The sequence below is a fragment of the Acomys russatus genome, chromosome 7 (assembly GCF_903995435.1).
Source record: "Acomys russatus chromosome 7, mAcoRus1.1, whole genome shotgun sequence".
Classification (NCBI taxonomy): domain Eukaryota; kingdom Metazoa; phylum Chordata; class Mammalia; order Rodentia; family Muridae; genus Acomys; species Acomys russatus.
In genome coordinates, this window is record NC_067143.1 from 58926270 (window position 1) to 58952199 (window position 25930).

The 25930-nt window shown below is 49.2% G+C and overlaps 1 protein-coding gene across 1 annotated transcript in view; it reads right to left on the bottom strand.

The window, feature by feature from the left end:
* Trim66 (tripartite motif containing 66) overlaps positions 1 to 25930 on the bottom strand; it is a 68313-nt gene that overhangs the window by 16157 nt on the left and 26226 nt on the right. The window contains exons 9-20 of the mRNA XM_051149372.1: positions 23513 to 23630; positions 21168 to 22078; positions 18453 to 18614; positions 5672 to 6193; positions 5334 to 5526; positions 3842 to 3902; positions 3131 to 3305; positions 2561 to 2850; positions 2075 to 2201; positions 1278 to 1352; positions 835 to 987; positions 192 to 440 (exon numbers count right to left, since the gene is read on the bottom strand). Coding sequence (XP_051005329.1) covers positions 192 to 440; positions 835 to 987; positions 1278 to 1352; positions 2075 to 2201; positions 2561 to 2850; positions 3131 to 3305; positions 3842 to 3902; positions 5334 to 5526; positions 5672 to 6193; positions 18453 to 18614; positions 21168 to 22078; positions 23513 to 23630 — 3036 coding nt within the window. The remainder of the gene's footprint in view (positions 1 to 191; positions 441 to 834; positions 988 to 1277; positions 1353 to 2074; positions 2202 to 2560; positions 2851 to 3130; positions 3306 to 3841; positions 3903 to 5333; positions 5527 to 5671; positions 6194 to 18452; positions 18615 to 21167; positions 22079 to 23512; positions 23631 to 25930) is intronic.

The window sequence follows — 25930 nt, forward strand, 5'->3', positions numbered from 1 at the left end:
AGGTCCATGAACTTGCTAGAGGGCTCTGGGCAGGCACATGGACCCCTTGGAATTCCAGGCTTCTGATAACCAGAGTTGGTGGTCTCTGCACTGCCCTCCCTTTCTCACATGCTAAGGGGTGGAGAGTGAAGGGTCATCAATGGCACTCTATCTTAGGCTGCTCAGGTTCCCCCCTGCCGTCACCCACCCACCTGGCCTGCGGGCTGGGAGGGGCTCTTTACCATGTGTCGCCGCCGCCTCTTAGGCTGGATGCCTTCCTGCACGTAAGGAGGCCACGGGAAGCCCTGCGGGGTGGAACAGCCACTCTCGCCAGAGACGTCCTCAGAGTCTGAATCCTCTGGCTGGGGCTGGGCAAAGCATTTGTCTGGGTAGATCTCCTTTAGCCAGCCCTCAAAGAACACTTCCAGGCAGCGGCCAGCTTCTGCAACCTCCGAGTCAGGCTGATGAGGAGGAGAGACAGAAGTGTTCCAACCCGCTTCAGCCAGGCCAGCTCCTCCACGCCCTCCCCCAAGAGGGAGAAGCAGCCTGACCGCCCTTCTAGGGATCTCATCCCTAGACGCCTGGCGCTTTGCACAGTTCCCTAGGACTCAAGATTCAGTAGCAGCTCATGAAGCAGAAGCGATTGCTGCAGATACCCACAGTCGGCCAGTTACTAGCACCTCCGCCCCATCCTTCCAAGTCCATGCTTAGAGCCCACATTTGGGAAGCAGCATTTAGACATAGCAAACCCCAGGACTCTGCTCCCAGACTCTCTTACCCACATCCCACACCCCACACCCCAGCTGTGACAGTCTTGGGGGTCACTGTGAAATAGAGAAAAAAAAACCAACATACATAATTGAACTTAGCGCAGTTCCAGAACATGAGGCGCACGTCTGACACCACCTCCTCTGGAGTGGTGTAGTGAGCTGGGTCCTTCTTTTGCAGCTTCCTCCGGATGATTGATAGGTCCATGGGCCTCTTGATAATCTGGTAATAATGCCTAGCCTTGGGGAAGGAGAGAAGGGGAGGAGGAGATGAAGAGGAGAAAACTGGTGTAGGAATAGGCAGGAAAGAGGGATGGAGAACGAGTTAGAATGTCAGTGACCGAGTACAGGAGTGAGGAACAAAAGTCTGGAAAGAGGAAGATGAAGAGATGGCACTTGCTAAGTTAGGTCTGTGACAGTAGCAGCTGTGAGGGAGAGGAAGAGGCAGGGATGGCCGTGACCCCTAGGAGTCCCCTGAGCAGAAAGGAGAACAGTAGGCTAAACCAGAGGGAGGTCAGGGGAGCTCCTTACCAGGGGGCTGACCGGCTCGTGGAAGGGCAGGCTAAGGCTGTTACAGCACAGGGACAGGACCAGCTTCTCACACTTCTGCACAGATTACAAGGGACAAGTGTCACAGTGCCCTGGCTCCACCTCAGTGAGAACTAAAGATGGGGGGAGGTGACCCCGGATAACTGTCTGGCTCTGACCACAAGGGTGCCAGCCACCCTAAGAAGGCAGTTTGGGCTCCCAGGCCAGAGGAAAACTGCTGGGAAAAGGACTGTCACATAAGTCCCCACAGGCCATGTCGTTAGGTTTGGCCTATGGCAGGGCCTTACCACACACACACTTTCCCCTTCCCCCTCCTTCCCCCCAGCCACATACCCCCTCCTCCTAATCCACAGGGATCAATCCATTGGAAGCTGGTGAAACCTTTAAAAGGTGGTGGCAAGTGGGAGGGAGTGGATCATCTGGGCCACATGCTTGCAGAGTGTGTTTTGTCCCTGGAGCCCCCTTCTCTCTTCCTGCTTTCTAACAGCCGTGATGTAAGCCCTGCTCTCCCACACGCTCCCCACTATCATGCTTCTGCCTCACATAGACCTGGGAACAATGAAGCCAAGTGATCATGAAATAAGACCGTGGGTCAAAACAAACCTGCTCTGCTTCAAGTTCATTTCCTGGGGTATTCTGTCACAGTGATGGAAAGCTGACCAACAAAGCCCCATCCCACCCCCCCACCCCAAGGCTCGCCACCCCATGGAAAAGCATCAGTCTGTAGGCACAAGGGACTGCCTCACATGGAACACCCTGTTCCCAAAACCCAGCCCTACCTTCTGGTCCCACACACTCAGGCCGGGAGGTGTCCGCACTCCAGGCTGACCGTAGCGGGCATTCTCACAGTCGTACTCCATCTCGGGCTGCGTCAGACTGCGGCACAGGGTGCACACCCACTCTCCCCTGCACAGCATGCAAGGCCATATCAGAATTCAGCATCCTCCCCTTACCCTCTGCCAGAGGCAGGCATAGAGGATTGGGGTGATGAAGACAGAAAGTGTTGCCAGCCCTGCATCAATGAAGGGAATGGCCTACTAGCCACAGGCTTGAAAGAAATGAAATAAATGAAGATGCTGTGAATTCAGGGGGCGGGGAGGAACAAGAGGAGCTAGGGCTAGGTATGGGACAGATCTGTGGGAAGGCACACCACTGCAGAGACCACTGCCTCACAGAATTGGAGTTGGCACAGGTTGTGGGCCTGGCCAGAAGCATGGCATGGCCCTGAAGCTAACCCTGTGAGCCAGGTGATGGCCATGACTCACCCTGGGAAGCTGAGCAAGGCTGGCACATGGCAGGAAAGGTGGTACACTTTGGGGCAGCGGTCACAGCACAGCAGCTCCCCACCGTTGAGGCACACAGCACAGAAGTCCTCGTTCTCTATGGGGGCTGGGGTGCACTTTTTGGCTCCTGGCGTTCGGGGAATAAGCCTGTGTTCTTCAGAAGATGCGCTGTCCACCTCTAGTGGCCGCTGCCCAGTCAGAGATGTGACAGTGACTTTTCTTCCCCCCAGACCTGGGCCTTGGGTGGCATCAGGCAGGCTGTTCTGGCTGACCTTGGGGAAGAAGGGAGTCTGAGCAGTTGGAGCACAGGTACTGACAAGTGGTGGGCAGGGCTGGGGTCGGGGGAGGTTGGCAGACAATGGGGACTTACTATGAGGACCACAAGCTTGCCAAGTCCCAGCTCAAACCTGCTGTATCTCACAGATCCCACACAGCAGAGGACAAGGCTAGCTAGAGTCCCACTGAGGTTCGCAAAAGGCTCTAAAGTACCTATTCAAGCAGCAGCGAAGAAAAAGAGGCTCCTGGGCTGGACCAAGTAGAGCCAGGCAGTACCTTGATGGACATGCTGGAGGACTCGGCGCCACACTCGATCACCAGCAGGAAGCTCCCATCCTGGCTGTTGTTCTGGGGCTTCAACTTAAACACAGGCATCTCTCCTGATGAGGCTGAACAGATCTTGAGGCGCTCCAGCCGCACGTAGGGAATCTTGGGCTCACTGCTGATGGCTCTGTGGTAAGAGAGGCACCCAGGGTCTCAGCAGGAGCCCTACAGAGCCTCAGCTCTAAGCTAGGCTAATTTATTTGTTTTGTTTTTTGTTTTTCGAGACAGGGTTTCTCTGTGTAGCTTTGGCTGTCCTGGACTCACTTTGTAGACCAGGCCGGCCTCGAATTCACAGCAATCCGCCTGCCTCTGCCTCGCCCTCTAGGCTAATTTATGATCCCACAACTGAATAGCTATTCAAGGCCTCCTTGGTTAACCCTTTATAGGTCTACATTCTGCCCCCTGCCAAGCTCTGCCAAGCCAACCCTGTCAGGTACTGTAAAGACCTTAGTACTATCTGCAGTCTCTCGGCATGCCTGACAATGCTGGAACTCTCCCATGATGATTACAGGCATCCAACCACACAGACCCCACTTGAGGCTCAGCAGGGGATGAGGACGGGTACAGACAAACATCTGCTTCTAGTTCTCATAAGGATTACTTCCTGTGCCAACCTCTCAGGATAGGAAGCTGAGGGGAAGAGGGTCGGCCAAGAGTCTTTACCTGATGCTCGGATTCTCTTTTGTATCCAGCTCTAGGGCTCCTGGTCCAACATTCTCATATTCTAAGACAAAACACAAATCAAAGAGCTCCGACATACTGTCGTAGCAACATCCTCTGTCACTTAGACCTTTCACTCATTTCTTTTATTTGGACTTTTGGTCACACATCTGCCACTCAATTATTACCAATCATTTGTGGTGGTGACAATGCTACTATTGCCTCCTTCCTGAGGGGTGATGAAGGCCATGATCCTTTTGGCAAAGATGAGCACAGATAATTCTCAGAGGCTGCCAACAAGTAAGAGCTGGGTCAGGCACTGAGCACCATCTTCCAAGAGCTCAGAAACAACCTGTTTCCCATATGCTAGTGTCACCTCCTGTCACTCTCTGCAGCCTCTGCTAGTGCTGGGCACCCCTGGGGGCCAGAGCCTCTGCACAGTCAACACAGGTGGGCGGGGAACAGTGGTCAGGTGCAAACAGGAACTCCCACTTATTAGTACTGTCTTATGCACTTTCCTAGGGCAAAGATGGATCTAAAATTTTAATTTAGTTGCATAAAATATAGGGTTATTACTATATGTTATTTGGAAAAATAATTTTTCAGTTGGTCTGGCAGTATAAAGAGAAAAATCAGTCATTTAGTAGTCTCGTTGTTCCTTGTATGCACTGAGTGTCTATGAAACAGACTGATCCATTTCCAAATAAGAACACCATACATGAAAAAATCCTATGTGGCCAGGATTTGACTCTAACTTCTTGACCAGCCCTGAACAAACCACTTTAAGAAGGGTATCTGGTGGGCTGGAGAGACAGCTCAGTGTCCGTACAGTATAGGTATAGCATGGGGATAGTACAATATGGGAACAGGTGCTTGTTGCCAAGTCTGACAACCAGAGTTTGATCCCTGGATCCACGTGATGGAAAGAAGAAAACCATAAGAAGAAACCCAGAGCCTACATCCAGCAACCCAAATTCCCGCCACCTCAAGGCACTGCCCAAATCCACATGGCAGCTGAGTATCCAGAAAATGCCTGCTGCTAGAGTGTAAGTGGCTGAGTGATTTCACTGCGGTTGTTTGTCCTCCTAACTCTATGCTGTAGTTTGATGAGTCCCATTTAACTGCGGTAGATGGCAAATAGCCATTTCACAAAAGACAGAGTTGCCGTCCTAACTAGATCCATCAGACACGCCTTTCCACTCACTATTTTGCCAAGGCCAGCTCTTTTATTTTTCAAGACAGAGTTTCTCTGTGTAGCTACGGCTGTCCTGGACTCATTTTGTAGACCAGGCTAACCTCGAGCTCACAGAGATCTGCCTGCCTCTGCCTCCCGAGTGCTGGAATTAAAGGCGTGCGTCACCACCGCCCAGCTGCTAAGGCATTACTTCTGAAGGGCAGAAGTTAACTCACCCTTACAAATAGCATCCCTCAGGCTGAGCCCATCTCCCTGCCTCTACCTCCCTTGGAGGTGCTCAGTGTCCTGCTCAAGTCTCACCTTTTGGGTTCCGGTACTGTTGCAGAGCAGTAGACATGTTGATCGATGGTGCCAGGAAAGGTTTTTTCACAGAGAGGTTAATCGGTTCCTCCAGTTCTGAGGGAATAGCCAGATCTTTGGGACCATCCAGACTGGAGGCTCTGGGGCCTTGACCTACTGAATCTATGAATCGGGTGCAGTCCTCACTCTCCATCTGTCAAAGGGGAAAGGTCATCACGAGTCAAATCCGACATTCTGGCCATCAGCAAAATTGGCAGGTCAGGGCGAAGGTAAGGCTGCAGTGCCAACCTTTTGCTTCACAAGAAGCAAGAGCTGCATGGCACTTTGCCAAGACCTACCTTACACAAGGTATTTCCCAGGGAGGACTCAGCTCCATCCCTGGGGCCCAGGCTTTCTGCAGTTTGGCCAAAGCCAGGACTGGAAGTGGGTCTAGTCTCCATATGCACATCAGAAACCGGAGGCATGCCCTGTAGAGGACAGGTGGCCAGACTCGGTGCAGCCTGGGTGTGCCCAGACATTAGGCTAGGCCCAGCCTGTGAGTGATTGCTTGCCAGGCTTGTGATGGCCTGGGAGGAATCACCCCTCAGGTTGGGCGTGGACTGGAATGTGCTGCGCACAAGGTTCGGCACAGGTTGCAGATGACTGGCTGTCAGGTTTGGCACAGCATGGTTTGAAACACTCGGCAGGGTGGACGCAGTTTGTGGTGGGCTACTCAGCAGGCTCGGAATTGAGTGGGAGGGACCAGCTGTCAGGCTGCTCACTCTGTGGATTGGTGGCTCTATGGTCCTCGCCAGCCTGGTAGATGACAACTCCATCTCCAGAGTGTTGGAAAAACCCATGATGCTCACTGAGGTGGAGTGCTGCAGAAAAAAGCATAGGTAGAGTTGGGCTGTCAACTAGGAAAGCAGGAAGAGGGAGACCCATCCCCTAAGAGCTCTGAGATTCCATTTGCCTGAGTTTAGGGGCTGCCACTTCGAGCCAAGGCAGCACTCCAAGTCCTGTCCCAATTCCTACCACTAAGGAAGCCAGTAGTGTGACATAGCGGGAGGCACAAGCTAAGGGATGTGTTTGCATGCACATGTGTGTGTATGTGTGTAGGTGTGTGTGTGTGTATGCCTGTGTCATATGTGTGTATGTGTGTGTGTATGCCTCTGTGTGTGTGTGTGTGTGTTGTGCGTGCGCGTGCGTATGTGTAGGAACAAGACAGAATGAGAAAAGGAGAGACCCTACCACCTGATCTGAGGTATACAAATGCCCATGGGCTGTATTTCCCACTCCTATTCCTGTATTTAAGCAAACAGGACTTTCTAACTTCACATTTCCAGTCTTGATTAACACTATCTGTGGCTTCTCCTCCTTCCCTTGAAGGGTTCTTATGGGATCCTTTCCTACATCAACCTGGCCAGGAGTTATGAAAAAATCAAACTGTGGTGTGCTTCAGAGCATGCCGAGGACCCAGGGAATCACATTCTGTCCAGGGGAACCCAGCTCAAGGGCCAGAGCTGACAGCAAGCTTGAAGCTTGTACAAGCATCATCGGATGATTGAGTTTATCAAGGCTGTGGAAGGTCTTTTCTAGCTCTGGTGGACCCGCCAGACTCACTCAAACCCCTGGAAGAGAACTTCAGAGTGACCCCAGCTGTGCAGCCATCAGATGAGGGGAGACTGTTCCAATCAGAAACCTAACTACTCGGTATCTGAAGAAGAGGGGACTTAAAACTCATTAGAAAAGGAGTTGAAGACATAGGTGATTTCAGTCACTGATTATATATGGTTTTTCAGATTTGAAGAAACAGATTTGATGAGATGGGAAGGCAGGAGACCAGTTTTTAAATGTAACTCATGAATTTAGAACTTTGACAAGCCTGTTTTTAAAAAACAGAAAGACTGAATACATCCCAATTTGCCTACTTTTTAAAATCAAAGGGAAGCCACTAGAGCACACAGCTCTAAACTTTCAAGATCGGTGTCCCAAATCTGTCACTCTTTCCCCCATGTGTGAAGTGTTCAAATTTCCTGACAGCAGTAAACACTTCAATACATTCTTGGATGTCAAAAAAAAAAAAAAAAAAAAAAAAAAAAAGGAGGTAAAGCTATTCCCTAGTAAGAAAAGACTGTCTTCCTCCCCGTGAATGTCACGCCTGGTCACTCTGTAAGTCTGTAAGTCACAGGCTGGGAAGGAACATCTCACAGCCACCCTCCATGCTCCCACACCAACCCCAGGCCCTGAAATTCAGATCTACCATCATGTCCCTTTCTCTGACAGAGCCAAAGCCTTTACTTACTTTCCTATGTCCCTAGACAACAGGGATGGATCCTCAGTGGGAACACACACCAGACCACATCCTATCTTTTCATTAATCCCTGCAGTGTACCCCTCTCTCCTCAGAATGAATGCAAAAATGCTGATGAGACTCCCAAGACCCAGGTGACTTGTGCCCTCATTCTTAGCAGCCACAAATCAAAGAACAACCCCCACCCCATCCTCTGTGGGTTAGGGCTTTAGACAGCCCTCTCCCCCTCCAGGGAGACTGCCTTCTTTCCACAGAACATTCTCCTTGCTCCAACCCCCCTGTTCTGCTTGCCTGTCAGAGCTCAGCACCACTGCCAGGGTGTTGTTGTTGTTAGTTTTGTTGGGGTGGTGGTGGTGGTGGTGGTGGTGGTGGTGGTGGTGGTGTGGTGGTGGTGGTGGTGGGGGTGGTGGTGGTGGTGGGTTTTGCTAACAAAGGTTCTTTCATCCTCTAGCGCAGACCATGTCCCCATGACCTTGATGCTCCCATAATGCTGGTCGTTTCAGCCTCAGCGCCCATTCTTGACACACTGATCACTTGCTGTTCCCCTGTGAAACTAAACTCCACAAAAACACAGACTTTGGTCTTTTTTTTTTTTTTTCTTACGCACTTTATTCCTAGACCCAATAGCATTGTCCGGTGACTATGTGACCTAACGAGCTAATTGAAATTTCAAAACAATGATGTGGGAATGTTGATTCTACAGCTGAGTAAACAGCAGCTTTGTTCCACTCACAAGTGACTCTGCGGGTTTTCCCTAAAATCACGACTGGCTTTGGGGAGCTGAAGATTTACTGCATGCAAGGTAATTGGCTGGGGGTTTTTACACGCCCTGCCGCAGCTGAGCCTTACAATAGCCATCGAGAGGTTATGGTGGTGAAGGTTAAAACACGCAACCCCTGCAACCGCCTACAACAAGGTCACTGCTGTGGCAAACTTGGCTGTCTACTGCTGTATTTGGTCGCATACACCTTAGTGGAACAGGAATGAAGTCGTGTTTAGGTGTTTGAAATGGTTTCCCATTTCTTTTTATTGTATATAGAAACACAATTAGCTTTTTGTGTTGATCTTGTACCCAGACTCTTTGCTAGACTCGCTTTGGATTTTCTTGGCACATGTTAGGTGATTTATCATAAGACCGTTTCTTTCCTTTCATGTCTTTCTGGCTTTTTGCCAGTAACTGGCCCCTTCTGGCTGAGTTTGCATAGGCATCGGGTGACACTCTGATGCGGAGGAGCCTTCCAGTGTTTCACCTAAGACACTCAAGGGGCTTTTCTTAGCTGTGAGTCCCGGTCTGTAACACTCAGAGCCACGCAGGCAGGGCCTGAGCACCTGACTCTCTGCAATCGTTTCTTTCTCCTTCCCTCAGCTGCATTCCCTCCCTTTCCATCCCCTTGCTGTCTCTCACGCCTTCACATTTTTATTTTGTTTGGTGTTATCACTTTTTTCTCTTCTCTCCCTACCAACCCTGTTTCTTATTGGTTAACAGCCTTTAAATTTTATGTTTCCTGGTTCTTAATTCTCAGTTTTAAAAATAGATGATGAAGTCAGGCGGTGGTGGCACACACCTACATCTCTGAGTTTGAGGCCAGCCTGGTCTACAGAGTGATTTCCAGGCTATCCAGGGCTACACAGAGGAAACCATGTATCAGAGAGGGGGAAAAAAGAAAAAAAAAGATGACTTAAGCACTTTTTGTTTTTCCATAGTAAAGTGTGGGCTTTGTGCGTGTTGCTTGGTAGTTCAATAGTGTTTAGTAAAGACTTCCCAATTCGACAAGTACTTTACATCCCAACAACAAAGCTACAGAGCAAGGATGAAAAGATGCTCCAACCAAAGCAAGTTAGGCATGAAGCCCAGCAGAAGGATCCAAGGCCGGAATCCAATGGCTTTCCGGATGGAGACTGAGAATGACTGAGTCTTCCAGAATGTCTGCTGGCTCTGCCTTGGCCTTCTCCTCTTTTCTGCTACTTCCAGAGTGCTCACATTAGGGCCTTCTGTGAGCCCCTTGGTGAGACTATGGCTAGCCTTGTCCTCCACCTGTGGGACCTGAGAGACACTGCAGCATGAGCTGTCCCCTAGTGGTCCTGGTTGCCCACTACCACAGCTTTCTAGTAACCTGCACTTCCTTATCTACAGACAAGAATATCTGGTGAAGGATGCATTGCACGTTATAATACAGAACAAACAAGTCGTTTCAGCTGGGCTATCCCTCCTTTCCCCCCATATGACATTATTATAGTTAATGTAGTTCTGATGTACATTTTATCTGCCCATGACAGACACTGAGAACTGCATAAGCATGTAACTGAGTGACCTTGAACTTCTGGTCCTCCTGCCTCCTCCTCCCAAGTGTCAGGATTAAAGTCATGTGCCACCAGGCCTAATTTTATAAAGTGGTAAGGACTGAGCTCAGGGCTTCGTGCATGCTCTAGCAAGCTCTGGGTGAGACCCCTGATGCTAATCCAGAACCCATTTAGCTCAACGACGTAATCATTTGAGTTGTGCACAGAGCCGAGTCTCAAAGAGCAGGCTTTTGCAGAGGACATCACCTCTCTCACTTCATGCAGTGACACATGAGTTCATACAGTGACAGACTAAGAAGAGGACGGGCAGACTGAGCCACAAAAGAAGTATGCAAATTGTCACAGTTTATTTTTAAGCAGGTCGGCTGGAGATCTGCTCCTATAGCCTCTCCTTCCTCTCCACATCTCTAGCCAATCATGAGGCAGCCAGTGCCAGCAGGAGTAAAGCTCTGCTAGTGCACACCGAACCTGGGAAAACTCCAAGAAGAAGTAACTCAGAAACAGTGTTATGAGCAGTCGAGCATTGACCCTGTTTCTATAAGGGCCATAAAAACACGATGGCAGGGCTGGAAAGATGGCTCAGTGGCTAAGAGCACTATTGGCTTCTCTTCCAGAGGACCTGAGCTTGAATCCTAGCATCCATATGACAGCTCACAACTATCTGTAACCCCAGTCCCATGGGATCCAATGCCCTCTCTGGCTTCTATGGGCAGCAGGCATGCACATGGTACACACACACACACACACACACATACACACACACACACACACATATATATATACATATATATATATGCAAACCACCCAATACATAAAATAAATAACGCACATACACTCATGCATGTGTGCACAAACATGGCATTTCTGGAACCTATGTACACCATGTTAAATATTTCTGATACTTTTCTGTCTCTCTGGAATGTAGTACCACCAACCGCTAAACCAAAAATTGCTTATTTCATGTGCAGGAAGAAACTGGGGCATCAAGAGGCTTCAGGGTTCTCTGCTGCCAGTTCCCCAAGTGACCAGAGGCTACAGCAGAGCCAGGAAGGAGGGAAGGGCTTTTAAAGAGCATGCTGGGGTTGGAGGAGGGCTTGACAACGTGGCAGTGTTGTCTTGTGGCCAGGGCTTCACTCGAGGCGGAAGAAGAATGGCTGCCCTCTGCAACACGCAGTTCAGAGGTCAAGCAAAAGAAAGCAAAGGTGCACTCCCTGCCGTACAGCCTCACAAGATCACGGCTTAGCATCTGAACTGTTCGCAGGACTCTGACTCCTCAACTTCACCACGCAAATAAACCCTTCAGACTTCATAAAGCACGTGAGAGGTTTGCAAGTGAAAGCAAATTGTTTTCTAGTTCAGAAAGGAAGAGTCAAAACACCAAAAACCATTTGCTGTTACTGAACTCAGGTCTTTAGAGGGTGAGGGGAGAGCGCCCTGAGCCTAAGAGCCCATTCTTAACTCCCTTAACCAGCATGGCCTGGCTTCAATTGCTTGTTTGTTGAGACGGGGTCTTGCTGTAGCTGAGGATGACCTTGAGCCTCTGATCTCTCTGCCTCCACCTCTCGAGTGCTGGGCTGCTATACCCAGTTCTCTGAGGCACTAGGATGGAGCTCAGGGTGCTGTGCATGCTAAGCAGGCATCTGAGCTCTGCCCCGGCCCTAGCTCCTTTCTGTCTGCCTGTGTGAGCAGCGCTCATCTGTCCCACCACCTGACTTGCCACCTTGTCTGAGATGCCCCCAACTCTCTGTCTCTTCTGTTAGTCACCCACGCGGCTCTTTACCCAGCCTTTGTAACCTGCTGCCCACCCTGTCGCCACCATCTGCAACTCCTTCTGGAGTTTAATGTGTTGACAGTACTGTTCTAGTGTTTGCCACATGGTATTCCCAACATTCAGAGAGAGCACTGCTCTTTCACTCTAACAGGAAGGAAAATTGAGACACAGAATGATTACCCAGATTTCCCAAGTCCATCTAGGCCCAAGAGTAGGAATCTTGGTCTGGCCTGGAAAATCTGCTGGCTGGTCTTAATTTTGTGCCATTGGATAAAAATCTGGTGCCCTACTGAGAAGTAATTGTGAAATAATAAACAGACACAGAGTACACATGTCCTGAGTTTATTGTGCCTCTGGCTCTTCCAGCAAGATAACGTTTTGGGGATAAAGCAGGGAAGATGGCATGGCGTTCCTCATCAACTCATTCCCAGATATCTGAAACATACTTCTTTCAACAACAAAATGAATCAGTTTAATAACATTATTTTGTCTGGACAATGGCGGTGCCCTCCTTTAATCCCAGCACTCAGGAGGCATAGGCAGGTAGATCTCTGAGTTCGAGGCCAGCCCAAACTACAGAGTGTGTTCCAGGACAGCCACAGCTACACAGAGAAACTTGTCTTGAAAACAAAGACCATGATTTTGGATGGGATGACTTCTAAACTTTTGCCTCTACATAGCCTCATTAAGCAGAACAAATGGAGCCTAACATGTAAATGAACAGCTGAGACTGAGTCCAGTGATAGCTTCAGAGTCTTTTAAGAGTGGAAGGTGGTGTCCTTTGCCTTACAGAAGCCTTTCCATTTCATGAGGTCCCATTTATTCATTGTTGATCTTAGAGCCTGAGCTGTTGGTGTTCTGTTCAGGAAGGTGTCTTCTGTACCAATGAGTTAAGGCTCTTCCCTACTTTTTCTTCTAACAGATTTATTTAGTTGAGGTCTTTAATCCACTTGAATTTTAGTTTTGTGCAGGGTGATAAATATGCATCTATTTGCATTCTCTGCATGTACACATCCAGTTAGACCAGCACCATACGGGCACACAGAGGAAGGGCATGCAGGCTATCCAGATGAGACCTGATAGACTGCGGTCAGACACTGGGGGAGGGGAGCCCCTCTGTCAGAGGTCTAAGGAGGGGAAGAGGGCAGAAGAGGGAGGGATGGTGGGAATGGGAAGATACAAGCAAGGGGATAAATTATAATAAATTTTTTTAAAGAAGAAGAAGAAAGAGTGGAAAGCTTAACTTGTCTTTCAACAATCTCATATGGTGGCCTTTCCTCAGGTGAAGTTGCGGTCTTCTTTCCTGGGAACTTCCAGTATAGAAATCCTAACTCCCTCATTCTATCCTGCTCATTGCTTGAATGTAGAAAATTAGCAACTTCCTAAGGTGGGCATGGTGCCACACTCCTTTAACCCCAGCACTCTCAGAAGGCAGAGGCAGGAGAATCCCTGAGCCCTGACAGTGTTCCAGGACAGCCAGGGCTACACAAAGACATCTTGTCTCGAAACTGACCTCCCTACCAAAAAAAAAAAAAAAAAAGGAAAGAAGGAAGGAAAAAGAAAAAGAAAAGAGCAACTTTTTAAAAAAAATCCATGCTTCTAAACTTGCTTGATCAAACTATATCGTGTGTGAGTTTCTGATGCCGTACATGACATGACGCCCAGGGTTTGCTCCAAAGCTTTGCCTGCTCAGTCCTGGCTTCATGTTGTTTCACAGTGGTTAATATCACCAATGAGCACTGGGCTGATGTACAGTAGGAAAGGGAGCACTGCCTTGGGAATTGGGTCCTCAACAGACACTGAGGGCTCTCACCCTAGCTGAGGATGCAGGTAAGGAGAGGTAATTTCACCCTACAGAGGTAAGCTGACTCATGAATTAAGACCTCAAAAGATCTGAGTGTTACAACAGCTTCAGATAGGCAGGCTAGCTGAGCAGAGGAGATGGCAAAACAGCCAAGCAAGGCAGTGAGGAAACAACAGACCTCATCTAGTAACTGTTGGTTTTTACTCCTAGTGTTGTTGCTCTTCTTGTCAGTGAGTGCTCATCCACCTCAAGCGGCTCCGGAATGAAGGCTGCTCTGGCGAACACATAGACATCCAACTGACCAAAGTTGAATATGGTCATAGGAGATAAAGAGAAACGTCATGAAAAGTGCCTAGTGCCTTGATCTGAGAAAAACAAAGGGGACCCTGGAGACTGGGGTGGGAGGAACAGGAAAGGCATAAGTGGAATTCAGTCAGTCTGAAGTGAAAGCCAGCAGAGTGAAACTCACAAAAAACACCTGGCAACTCTGAAGAGTCTGGTCAGGGGACTGGAGGAAACCTCAGCCTATGACAAAGTGCCTGTTTCCTGGTGGGCTAGGAGATGTGGGCAAGGGTCTTAGGTTTGGTCTATGAAAGACACCACAAGAGAGCTTCTTAAAGGGGACATGTTCAGAGGCAACAGAAAATTATTTGGCTTGACTCCTAAGGAAAAGAGTAGGTCGCAGCACAGTTCCTCGGGTGCCGACCAGGGCCTGGGACGTGCCCCAAGGAAGCTTCACCAGGCCCTGGGGATATTCTGGCTACTCCCAGTGCCATCTTATGTGACTACAAGATCATTGCTGAGGCTGAGTATCCAGGATCCCAGTGTATTCAGGGGTATGAAGGCAAGATGTACTTTCTCACATATGCCAGGGTTACAGTAAGAAGTTGAAGTGAGTTATCTCTCATCTCTGGGCTGGATTCTCCTCTTCCACGGGCTGGTGTAAATCTCATGGAGCTGTTATAAGAGTCATTAGGAGGTCAGGTGTCAATGTGCCTTGAACGCACTGCTTTCCTTCTCACCCATTATCCTTCATTCATCTGCATCTCTCTTAATAATCTGGGTCACAGGAAGGCCTGCTGCTTCTGCATCATTTGGAGGAAACACAACCCAGGCTCCTCTTAAGCCATGTGCAATACCCTGTGACCTCAAAGTGCTGTATGGAAGAATTGGGGCTGCACAGCATGCAGCCGAGAGCTCACCTGCGGGTGAGGAGGAACTCAGCTGGGCTCTCTGTGGTACCTATGGTCCCTTGATTGTGTGTATTCTTCATTGGGTTCTTAGTTCAAAAGTATGAAAAGAAGCCATTTAAAAAGTCTTCCAGATTCACCAGGGATATAGGGAGTTGTGACCATGGCGCTTTTCAGAGTACCTAAACCAAGGCTATGGAGCTTGAGCACTTGAGCCAGGGCCAGGGGCTTAAAGTCAAAACATCCTGTCCGATGCACGGAAGGTGGCAGGACAAGCTGAGAGTGCGGGGCTTCTCCTTCTAGAAAACTCTCTCTAGAATGTTCACATCTCATCTTCAGCTGCAATGTCTTCACCATTTAGCAGCAACAGGTGGTCTGCCCTAATCAAAGTCCTCCTAGTGGCAATAGAGTTGGCATGGGATGCACACAAAGGAGCCTGTGCCACTGATCCCTCTGGTCTAGGACCTTCAGATGTGCATTTCATTTCCCTGGCACCCATAGGCCAGCACAGGCTGAGTCTCTGGCACCCATAGGCCAACACAGGCTGAGGAGTGGCTGCAGACCCAAACATTTTCACCAAAGACAACAAAGACCAAAGGAGGCTGGATCCTAAGGACTCTCCCCAGAAAAGCCCCAGGCTACTTCAGAGACAAATTCCAGTAGGTGAGAGGCCAAAATGGAGTCCTCTTTCTCCCACTGCAGTACACAGAGAAGCCATTGAACCCAGTCACTGAGCACAGTTGAGTCAGGAGCCTGTGTTCTGGTCCTAACCCTGCCCACAGGCAGGTGTATACCTCTTAGGTGGGTCCCTTAATCTGTGTCTCAGTTTCCATATCTTTCAAAAGGGAATAAGAAAGTGGCTTCCTCATAGTATTGCTAGGATAAACAAAGACACAAAGTGGAATCCTTATGTTAAAAAAAAAAACCGTGGAAATGTGTTCTTTCTTTAAATGCATATAAAGTATTATTCAGTAATGTGGTGCTCAAAATATATGGTATCCTCAGGCTTCTTCTCTTGTATTCTACTCAACCCCATCTTAAAGTAATAAATCCCTTCAAGTTAAAGCACTTTTCCTTATGGAGGCCTCTCTGCCAGCCCACAGCTCCCTCTAGGCCATGATAAGAATTCTTGTCTGAGAGCCTCAGATACGAAGCCTTATAAAAACACCCACCTGCCCCTTGCCCCAATCCACAACACGGCCTCAGTCATGAGGACCAAGAACAGTTCAGAACAAATGAGTTACCAGAGCTAAGCAACCCCGTTGCCAATCTACAGCTACCCAGAATGACCCCAGTGTCCCCTTGTGACTCAGAGAGTCCTAGAGTCACTCACACATGCAACATGACTATGTTGCTTGAATGTGGTTCCCTCCCTCCCTCCCTCCCTCCATGCTTTATATGTGAGGACACAGATGCATGTCTCCCATCGCTGACTCCCACCCCAAATGGGAAGCAGTGTTTCCTGCATGGTTCTGCCAAACCCCCCCCCCCGACTTCAGGACCAGCAAGTCCCAGGCTTCAGTGTCCCTGGACACTGAAAATGGTTGCCTTGGCTCATCTTCTAGCGTGGTTTCCATGGGAGAGTATCAGCGATCCAAAACCGCATCCCCACCCCCTTCAGTATGTTCTTTTCCCACGTCTCAGTGCCTGGACCAAGAGAGACCGCAGTATTGAGCCAAAGGTCTTTCTCTGTCTTACTTCCTGCCATCAATCAGACACTGAATTCAAAGTTCTTGCCATCTGGTCGACCTTGAAATCTTGGCTTCCTCTTCCTTCCCAAGGCTACCATGTCAGTCAGCCTCTCTCCTCTGTACTATTCCGGTCTCTCTCTTGCCACTAATCTCCAGCTGAAGTAACCTTTCAAACTTAATTCAAGACATATCCCTCCCAGCTGAAAATCCTTCAGGCAACTGCCCCAGCCCCAACACTAAACCCCAAATCCAAGAGTAACAGGCAAGGCTTTCCAATCACTCTCATTCCCAGGTGCATCGCCTGTCCCTGCCAAGCCAATTCATCCGAAACCCCTAAGAAAGCTTGGGCTTTCTCTCCACTTTGACCTTCCAAGGCTGCCACTCCTTCCCACTAGACCCTTTCTCCATGACTAGGCCAACTTCTTCACATCTTAGTGCGAAATAAACTTCCAGGAGGGGTCCTGTGAGCAGCCTTCTCTCTCAGAGGTAAGTGTTCCAGGCAGGTGCCCCTCAATGATTGTTCTAGCACTCCATCATAACTCCATCATAACCAACTTACTGTTAGTGGCTGTTTATCTCTCACCAGACTGCAACTCCACAGTGAGATGGACCACCCTACACACCAGTATGTGCTAAGCATCTACAACATTTGAAATTCTAGTACATACATGTGCACTTGTGTGAAGGTGTATAAAATGTGTTAATGTCAAATGAATAAATAAATGTGTGGGGCCTGGAGAGATGGTCCTGCGGTTATGGTACTGGCTGCTCTTCCAGAAGACCCAGGTTTAAATCCCAGTACCTGCATGGCAGCTCACTGTCTTTAACTCCAAGATCTGACACTCTCACATAGACCTGCATGCAGGCAAAACACCAATGCATATAAAATAAAGGTAAATAAATGTTTAAATGGATAGATTAGATGTCAACTAACAACTAAAACCTACAAAGTGCCTATTTGCAACACCTGTAGACCAAAGCATTTTCAATAGAATAGGTAGGACAGGACAAAAAAAAAGGTAGCACAGACAAAAGGCCACTAGTATCAGAGGTCTTCCTAGTCTTTAAGAGTCACCAGAAGCTTCCAGTCAACATTTCATTTCTGCCACTGCTTCCTCTTCTAAACTCTCTTCTTGAGCACAGTGAGACTGACTGATCTAAAACACAGCACTCCTGGGAAAATGAGGGGTTGTACATGGAACAACCAGCAGAGCTAGGCTGCAAGACAGAGGGATGCTAAGGAGCTGCCAGGCAAGCTTGGAGTTGTACAGACTAGCCAACAGGGCTTAGAGCCAGCACCTGGGGAGGACCAGGAAGACTAAAGGTACAGAGCCCAGGAGGGCAATAAGAGGAACAGGACCCTGGGACACAGTGTAGGGTAGAGAGCATGGCACAGTGCTAACATGGCACATCTAGGAGGAGGAGGATATAGTGGAGAGGAAGACAGAGGTAGACAGCTCAGGGGTTGTAGTAAGAAGGGGAGCTGGGTTACTGCCTATTAAATGAGAGGGTGGCTAGACAAGAGGCCTCTGATAGCTCATTTTCAAGAGCTCTCCGTGTACGTAGGTGCTCAACTGCCTCTGCAAGGACATCTCTGCTGACCATGCACCCTACCAATTCCACTGGTTCTGATTCTAAGGCCAACAACTTCGGGTAGTGGGAGCCACATAAAATATCTTCCCCCTCTTACACTGAAGAAAGGATAAAGGCTATTCCTTGGGTCCTTAAGTAACACTCAGCTCTTCTGGCAGCCATAGGGCCCTAGGCTTCAGTTTCCTAAGCTGGTTGGTGGCAATGCCCACCTCAGACAGCCATTAGGAAGGTGAAGTCAGATCATGAAGTACCACACACCATTCTGAGCACAGAATACATTGACTCTTTCCCCCTTCCACTCTAACTGAAGGCCAGCAAGACCATGAGGGAGTGCGAAAGGCGATGGGGAAAGACCTTCACTGCTGATTCACGTTGGGGAAAGGCATAAGGGTAGCACACCTCCCTGCATCCCATTGGCCTCACCCAAGGCGCCTGGTGTCTGAGCCGACAAGTCCCGCTTTACACTGTGTTAGTACCTTTCTCACCACATTTGGAGAGGGGTTCTGGGAGGTGCTGTCCACTGGAGTGACCCCATGAGGAGTTTCTTCCCCAGATGTCTGGGACAAGGCAGCAGCAGTGTTCTTGTCAACAGGTAGAGCTGGCTTTGGGCCCTCAGGTGCTGGTGGCTCCTCTGTAACCTGGAAAAGAAATAACAATCCTGGATGGCTTCCACAGGGAGAAGCAGCAGGGGCTAATGAGCCCTGCCCATTGTCACTGTTTACACACTGTTTCCTTTTCTCGAAAGGAAAATAACCTGGGTTGGGGAAATGGCACAGTCAGTAAAGTAGCTGGCATACAAAGCAGAAGACCTGAGTTCATATCCCAGCACGCATGTAAAACTTGAGAATGAACCCCAGAGCTGAGGTAGTGGGCAGAGAAAGACTCATTGACCGGGCAGCCTAGCCAATCTGTGTATTATGGGTTGAAAGAAAGACTCTGCTCAAAAACTAAAGCAGAAAGTGATCAAAGAAGATAGCTGATGTCAACCTCTAGCCTATATACACACATGCACACAAATGCATGTACACTCTCACATATCCCCAGACATCCACGCACCCACACAAAGATGTACATACACCACACACACACACACACACACACACACACAGACACACACACACCTTATCCAAGCTCTTTCTGAAAGTATATCCTAATACTATAGCCTTAGAATAGAACCTAAACCAATAATTCTGAGCTAGCTCTGTGATCCTCATCTGGCTTTTTGTTTGTTTGGCTGGCTACTTGACTATCTGGTTGGTTAATTTGGTTTGGGTCTGAGTGTGTTTCATTATTGTCATGGCTGCAGTGCTAGGAATCTAACCCAGGGTCTTGTGCATGATAGCGAGCCTTCAACCTACCGCTGAGATACACCCTCAAATCTGTTAAAACTTTGTACTTGGATTTAGGTTGTGGCGCTCTATGGACCCTGCATTCGGCTCTGCTATCACAGGAATTGTTTCAAACCTTTTCAAAGGAACAATGCCTCAGGAGATGACACCTGAAGCATTATCTAAAGTCATCCATAGTCAAGCATGAGTGGGAAGCCTTATGCTATAATAAAACAAAAGTCTTTGAAGCCTCTCTGAAGATGTGTAGTCAGTTTTAAGGGAGACAGCACTGTGAAAATGTGAGAAGGGATGGGGAGACAGGCTGGGACAGGAGAGCTAGAAAGAAAAGAATTGAGATATGGAATCACAAAGAGCCCAAAGATATAAACATGCTCAATTGCCTTAAATGAGAAAACAGAAGATCAGCATCCAGTACCCCCAATATTCTCCTAAGGAGAGATCGGAGCCTTTTCTGTGGCATTTAGAAGGACCCACAACCCAGTCTTAGCTCCTCTTCTCAACACTGCATGGTCTCTAGGCAGACTGCTTGTCCTCACCAATCCCACTCCACACCTACCACCTACAGAACATGGCTGTTGATATGATATTCCTCATGTGTACATAAAACACATGAAGCTTTGAAGCTATGAAATAAAGTTGAAATCATCCTCGGAATGTTCTGAGAGTGCCACCACCCAGTAAACTCTAATGCCACCCTCATTCTACTCCCATGGCCCTATTAGACATGCCTAAGCTCCCCAGCAAGGGAGTTTTAAAGGTTGCACAGTTAGGAGATATCACTCCCCTTTACCCTGGCCCTGGCAGGGGTCCAGGTCTGATGGTTCCATCTATTGAGCTTGAGAGGCACCGGTGCTTTCCATGAGTACATGAGAGTCTGAGTACAATCCTCCAGAACCCACATAAAGAAGCCAAGGACATCAGTGTGTGCCTATAACCTCAATGCTGGGAGTGTGGACAGGTGAATCCCTGGACCTTGCTGGCAGGCCAGTTGAGCCAAATTGGAAAGCTCCAGGTTCAGTAAGACTGTTATTAAAAAAAAAAAAAAAAAAGTGAAAGCCAGGTGGTAGCACACATCTTTAATTCCAGCACTCAGGGAAGCAGAGACAGGCAGATCTCTGTGAGTTTGAGGCCAATCTGGTCTACAGAGTGAGTTCCAGGACAGCCAAGGCTACACAGAGAAACCCTGTCTTGAATTTAAAAAAAAAAAGAAAAAGTGAAAAGCAATAGAGGAAGATGCCTGATATTAATTAACACCTAGTTTCTACATGAACTGACTCTCCTCTCTTTTCTCTCCTCTCTCTCTCTCTCTCTCTCTCTCTCTCTCTCTCTCTCTCTCTCTCCCTCTTTCCCTCTCTCCCTCTCCCCCTCTCTCCCCACCCTCCACCAGTATCTCTCTGCCTTTCCCCATTCCCCCCACCCAATATCTTTTGGTTTTCAATGGTACTATCTATGGACAAAATCCCCAATGCCATCCCAGGGAACAGGGCTAAGCCAGGCCAGATCTCTATAGAGACCACGTGCTATGTCCACCACAGCTTTGCTGAGAAGAGAGAGCAAGGGTAGCTTTAAAGTGTGAAGGCTAAGCTAAAGACCACTCTTAGATTAGGCTGGAGAGATGGCTCAGTGGTTAAGTGCACCGTCTGCTTTTCCCGAGGTCCTGAGTTCAATTCCCAGAAACCACATGGTGGCTCATAGCCATCTGTAATGTGTTCTGATGCCCTTTTCTGCAGATAAAGCACTTGTATCAATAAATAACTCTTTTTTAAAAGATTTTTTAGAGGCCACTCTTACATGAAGGAACTGGATGCTGCATGCCCTGAGAAGTCCTGGGAGACAGCTCACCTGCAGGGTATCCTCCTGGCTTTGGGACTGCACGGGTGCTGGTTGCCTTACGATGTAGTTGATCTGCCCCACGATGGTTTGCTGGAGATGCTGAGGGGACTTGGTCTGACTCAGCTGCAGGCTGGGCTGCTGGGCCTGCAGGAGGAGCTCCAAATCCTTCTGCATCTCCTCCAGCTCAAACTTGTGGTGCATAATGTCCACATTCTGGGCACAGGCAGGCCCAGGGGGCGTCTCGTGCTGATTGGAAGCCACATGCTGGGCAGGAGGCAAGGGTGGGGGTACATGCTGGGAGGGTGCAGGGGGTGGAGGGGGGGGGGGTGGGGGCTGCTGCTGTGGCTGCTGCTGAAAGTGGCTGAGCTTTAGCTTCTGGTGGTGGCCCAGCTGAACTTGGATGGAGGGTGTCTGTACGGTAGGCGGGGCATGAGCTCCTGGCTGAACATCTTGTGGAGGGACAATGCACACAGGCTGGGAAATCAGCGGCTGTGCTGGCCGCTGGGGTGTACTCTCCTGTTCTGCAGGAGGTGGTGGTTCCAGCCAGGGCTGCAGCAGCTTTGGCGGATGGGGACTGCAGGCCAGCTCTTTCTCCCTGGGCAGCAGGGTGGAACACTGCAGTGACCCCAGTTGGTGGGGCACCATTTCAGAAGGCTGCCGGAAACTGTGAGCTGGGTGGATGCTGGGAGGAGGAACTTGGCCTTTGAGAGAAGGAGAGACTGGTGAGCAGTGGGAGCAGCAGACAGAGGAGGAGCATAGTGCTGGAGGCTGGAACTTGTGTGGGGGGTGGCTGAGAGCATCCTGCTGAGCCATGGGTGCCTGGTGACTCTGATAAAAGGATGACTGGCTCTGTAAACTCCCATAAGCAGCAGCTGCTGCATCTGCCCGGGTCATCTGTCCGCCTTCAGTGGTTATGCAGCCTGGAGATTGAGAATAGAGAGATTCCCAGAGGTAAGGCAAAGCACAGTTGCTCCCCTTTGCTATGTTCTACAACCAGGACCAAAGCACAGCATTCAGAAAACTTGGTCAGCTACGGAGATGAAGAACTTTCCTCCCTGACCTCCGAGACAGTCTAGAACGTTGCCAGGAACACCAGCAGGCCCTGGCTTTAGAGGACCATGGGTATTTGAGGAACTGGGTCAGCTTTAACTAAGTGATCAGCCTTTCTACCCACTGGGAAATCCACTCGCTCCTTACATTCTTTTAGTCTAACAGCCCAACTGAGTCTAACTAAGAGAATCCACGTGGGGTTGGGGAGGGAGCGTTGGAAAATAGCAAAGGGTACACAGAGAGCCTCTAAGTGCACATCTGGGAAACTGTTGGGCAGTGTGATGGAAGATCCCATGCCAGGTCAGCACCAGGCACCAGCACTGCCCGTCACCCTGTGCTGAGAAGATCTTATCTAGTGCGCTCTCTGTCTACCATTCCTTCACCCATTGTTTTGATGAGGCTTGTTGAGGAGAACACAGATGACGTGTCTGATTTACCTTTGGTCCTTTAGTGGTCAGCACCGGGCTTCAACCAAGGCCAACTGCTGAACTAAACCAAATGGGAGAGGGCAGCAAAAATCTAAATCCAGGGCTGAGGATATAGCTCATTTGGTAGCACTGGCCTAGCACGTGCAAAGTCCTGGGTTCAATCCCCAGAACCATAACCTGGGTACAGTGGTGCACACCTGTGACCCCAGCACCCAAGAGAGGAGTTGGAGCCAACAGAGACAGAAGTTCAACGCCACCCTCAGTAACTTAATGAACTGGAAGCCAGCCTAAGCTACATGAGACCTGTCCAAACAAACAAGCAAACAACAAACAAACCTAGTATCATTGGTTTGCCAAGTTCAAAAATATCTCAATGAAATTAACAGCCTCAAATCAAAGTGGCGCTCGGTAGGTAGTTAAATAAGCCGTTAGTCTGTCAACAGGAGCAGCCTGGGGGCTGATTGATAGAAATTACAGCAGAGAAGATTAATGCACAAGAAGCCATCAATCTTCCATTTGCACTTCAGCCCCAAAGGAGTGTGTAGCTTGTACCACACACATATGTCCCGTGTCAACACAGAGACATGTTCACCTGAACTGTCATACAGCACTCAGGAGAGGAAGGTCACTGTCTTGTCACCCTGCAGCAATGAAAGCGCTGAGGTAAGATGAGTGACACTCAGGCAGAACAGGAAGCACAGGTGGTGTTGCACAGTCCCACGCTGCCATTATTCAGCCCATCCCCCCGCCCCTTGGGTCCATGATCCCTGGCAGCCTCTGAGAGCGCTTTCTTTTGGGCATATGCTGGCCCACCTAAAAAACACAGCAGACTGCCTATGCTTAATCTTAGCTGACAGGTCAAAGGTCACAGCTCACCAAGGGAAGCCAGCTGCTTGGTCCAGAAGTTGGGCTCCCAGGTGAATCTGATACTCCAAGGAGAGCCAGGGTCTGTGTTACAACTCGTCTCCAGCAGCCGCTGCATCTGAAACACAATCTGACAACAGTACCAAAGGTCACTGACTTGGGCATCTGTGTCTGCCTGACAAGTCGTACTTCCTCATGCTTGGGACAGACTAAAGGACCCTGAGTCATGTCTCTCTGGCTTCTGGTCACCCTCCATAGTCTCAGTTCCTTATCCCGAGGTCCTTCCAACCTTCCCAGACAATGCTCTTCCTCTTCCCAGACAATGCTCTTCCTCTTCCCAGGGCTCTGGAACTCCTATGTTCGTATCTCTTCCAGGCTGAAAGTGATCTCTAATTGCATGGAAGCCCTATTCAATCCCACCATACCCACTTTAAATGCTGAGCAGACCTTCTCTGAGCTGGTCATGGCTCTGCTTCTGCCAGCATGGAAGGCATCTATCATCCTACCCAGCTGTCATCGCCCCCTGCCACAGCTCTCACCTGCTGTCCCTCATCACTCTCCCACAGGGCTTTGGCAAGCACCCAATCAAACCCTGCCATCACTGGGGTCTACATATGGCTCAATTGGCATCTTGGCCTCTTAAGTCCTTGATTTTTTTTTTTTTTTTTTAGTTTGCTTTCTTTTTGAGACAGGGTCTCAAATATTCCAGGCATTCTTCAAATCTATTACCTCTCCAAGGATGGCCTTGAACTTGTCATCTCCTTTGCGCACCACCACATCTGGGTTATGGAGTGCTAGGTATCATCAAAGCCAGGGCTCAGGACATTCAAAGCAAATGCTCTATGACTGAGTTATATCCACAGTTCCCATCCTTGGTTTCTTTTGTTTTTGAGATATTTTAATTACACAATTTCTCCCTCCCCTTTCCTCCCTCCAAATCCTCCCACGTACCCCTCCCTGCTTTCCTTCAAATTTACAGCTTTTTTGTTTGTTTTTGTTTGTTTGTTTTGGAGACAGGGTTTCTCTGTCTTGGAACCTACTCTGTAGACCAGGCCAGCCTCGAACTCACAAAGATTCGCCTGCCCTTGCCTTCCAAGAGCTGGGATTAAAGGTGTGCACCACCACTGCCCACCACAGCTTCCTTCTTCATCATTGTTATTGCATGCATGTATGTGTTTGTATATACATGTGTTCTGTAATGCTGTTGGGTCCATATCTCCAATGTCAATCAACTTCCATCTGCTGTCAGCTCAGTCATCATACCTACCACACCCCATTCAGCACCTGGACTCATTCTAGCCATGAGGCCATGATGCAAACAACCTGCTTCAGGATTCTAAGGTGCGCCTACTCCCTCAGAACATGTTCTACAACTCCCTGACCTCTGAGAGTGCCGCTCCTGCAGTCCACAGCTTTCTAGGTTTCCCATCATTGGAAGGAACCCTCAAGACCCCCTTTAAGGTACTTCCTTTATCACCCATCTCTTCCACGAGAGGTCATTCACCCTGCCCTTCCACCACTCTCTAACCCTCTTATTATCTACTACCTTGTAGTTTGCTCAGGGAACTGAGGCTGTAGCCCAGTTAGTAGAGTGTTTGCCTGGCATACAGGAAGCCCTAGGGCTGATACCCAGCACTACAAACCCAGCAGGGTGGTACATACCTGTAACAGCAGCATTCAGGAAAGCCAAAAGTTCAGGTCGCCCTGAGCTATGCAGAGGCCTTCCCGGACCCTGTCTTCAGAAACAACAGAAACCCAAACTCTCCCAACACAGATCCCTTCACTTTGTACACTGAACTATGTGCACTGCCCTTGTCTGAGACCAACCAAAGCCCTATGGGTCTCACTTTCTACCAGCTTTCCCAGGATGCACTTCACCCACCTCTCTGTCTTACTGCCAACCTCTATCCCATTTAGGAGTGCAAAAGTTGGGGGGGGGGAAGTTTCCTCCAACTTTGCATCCTTCCCAGGTTACGTGTCTCCTCTTCACTCCTATCTCTACCCCTCCTCCCATGTTCACACTCCTCCTCTGACTTCTGACCCTGTCTACTTTGCTGGAGTGTCCCTATAGGGTCACCAGGGACCTTGGACCTCGAGGCAGCTCACCCTTGTCCACCTTGTCTCCTGTCTGTAGCATGGCCAGCACAGACCTCAGTTAGAACTCTGCTCTCTAAACTCCAGCTGTGCTCTTCAGACCACTCCTCTCTGTACTGCGCCCCCTAGTTTCAGTTTCAGATTCGCTGACCTCTTCTCCATGAAGATCCCATGTGATTGTCCCAGTAATGCCACAACATCTTAGTCTCCAGCCCTGACTCAAGTTCTGACTTCCATCTATCAGACCAGCTCTTTCAACATCTTTTCAGATACCCTCCAGGCACCGTAGATTCATCCTCCACCAGCCTGGAGTGTTGCACTCAGAGGGAAGAGACA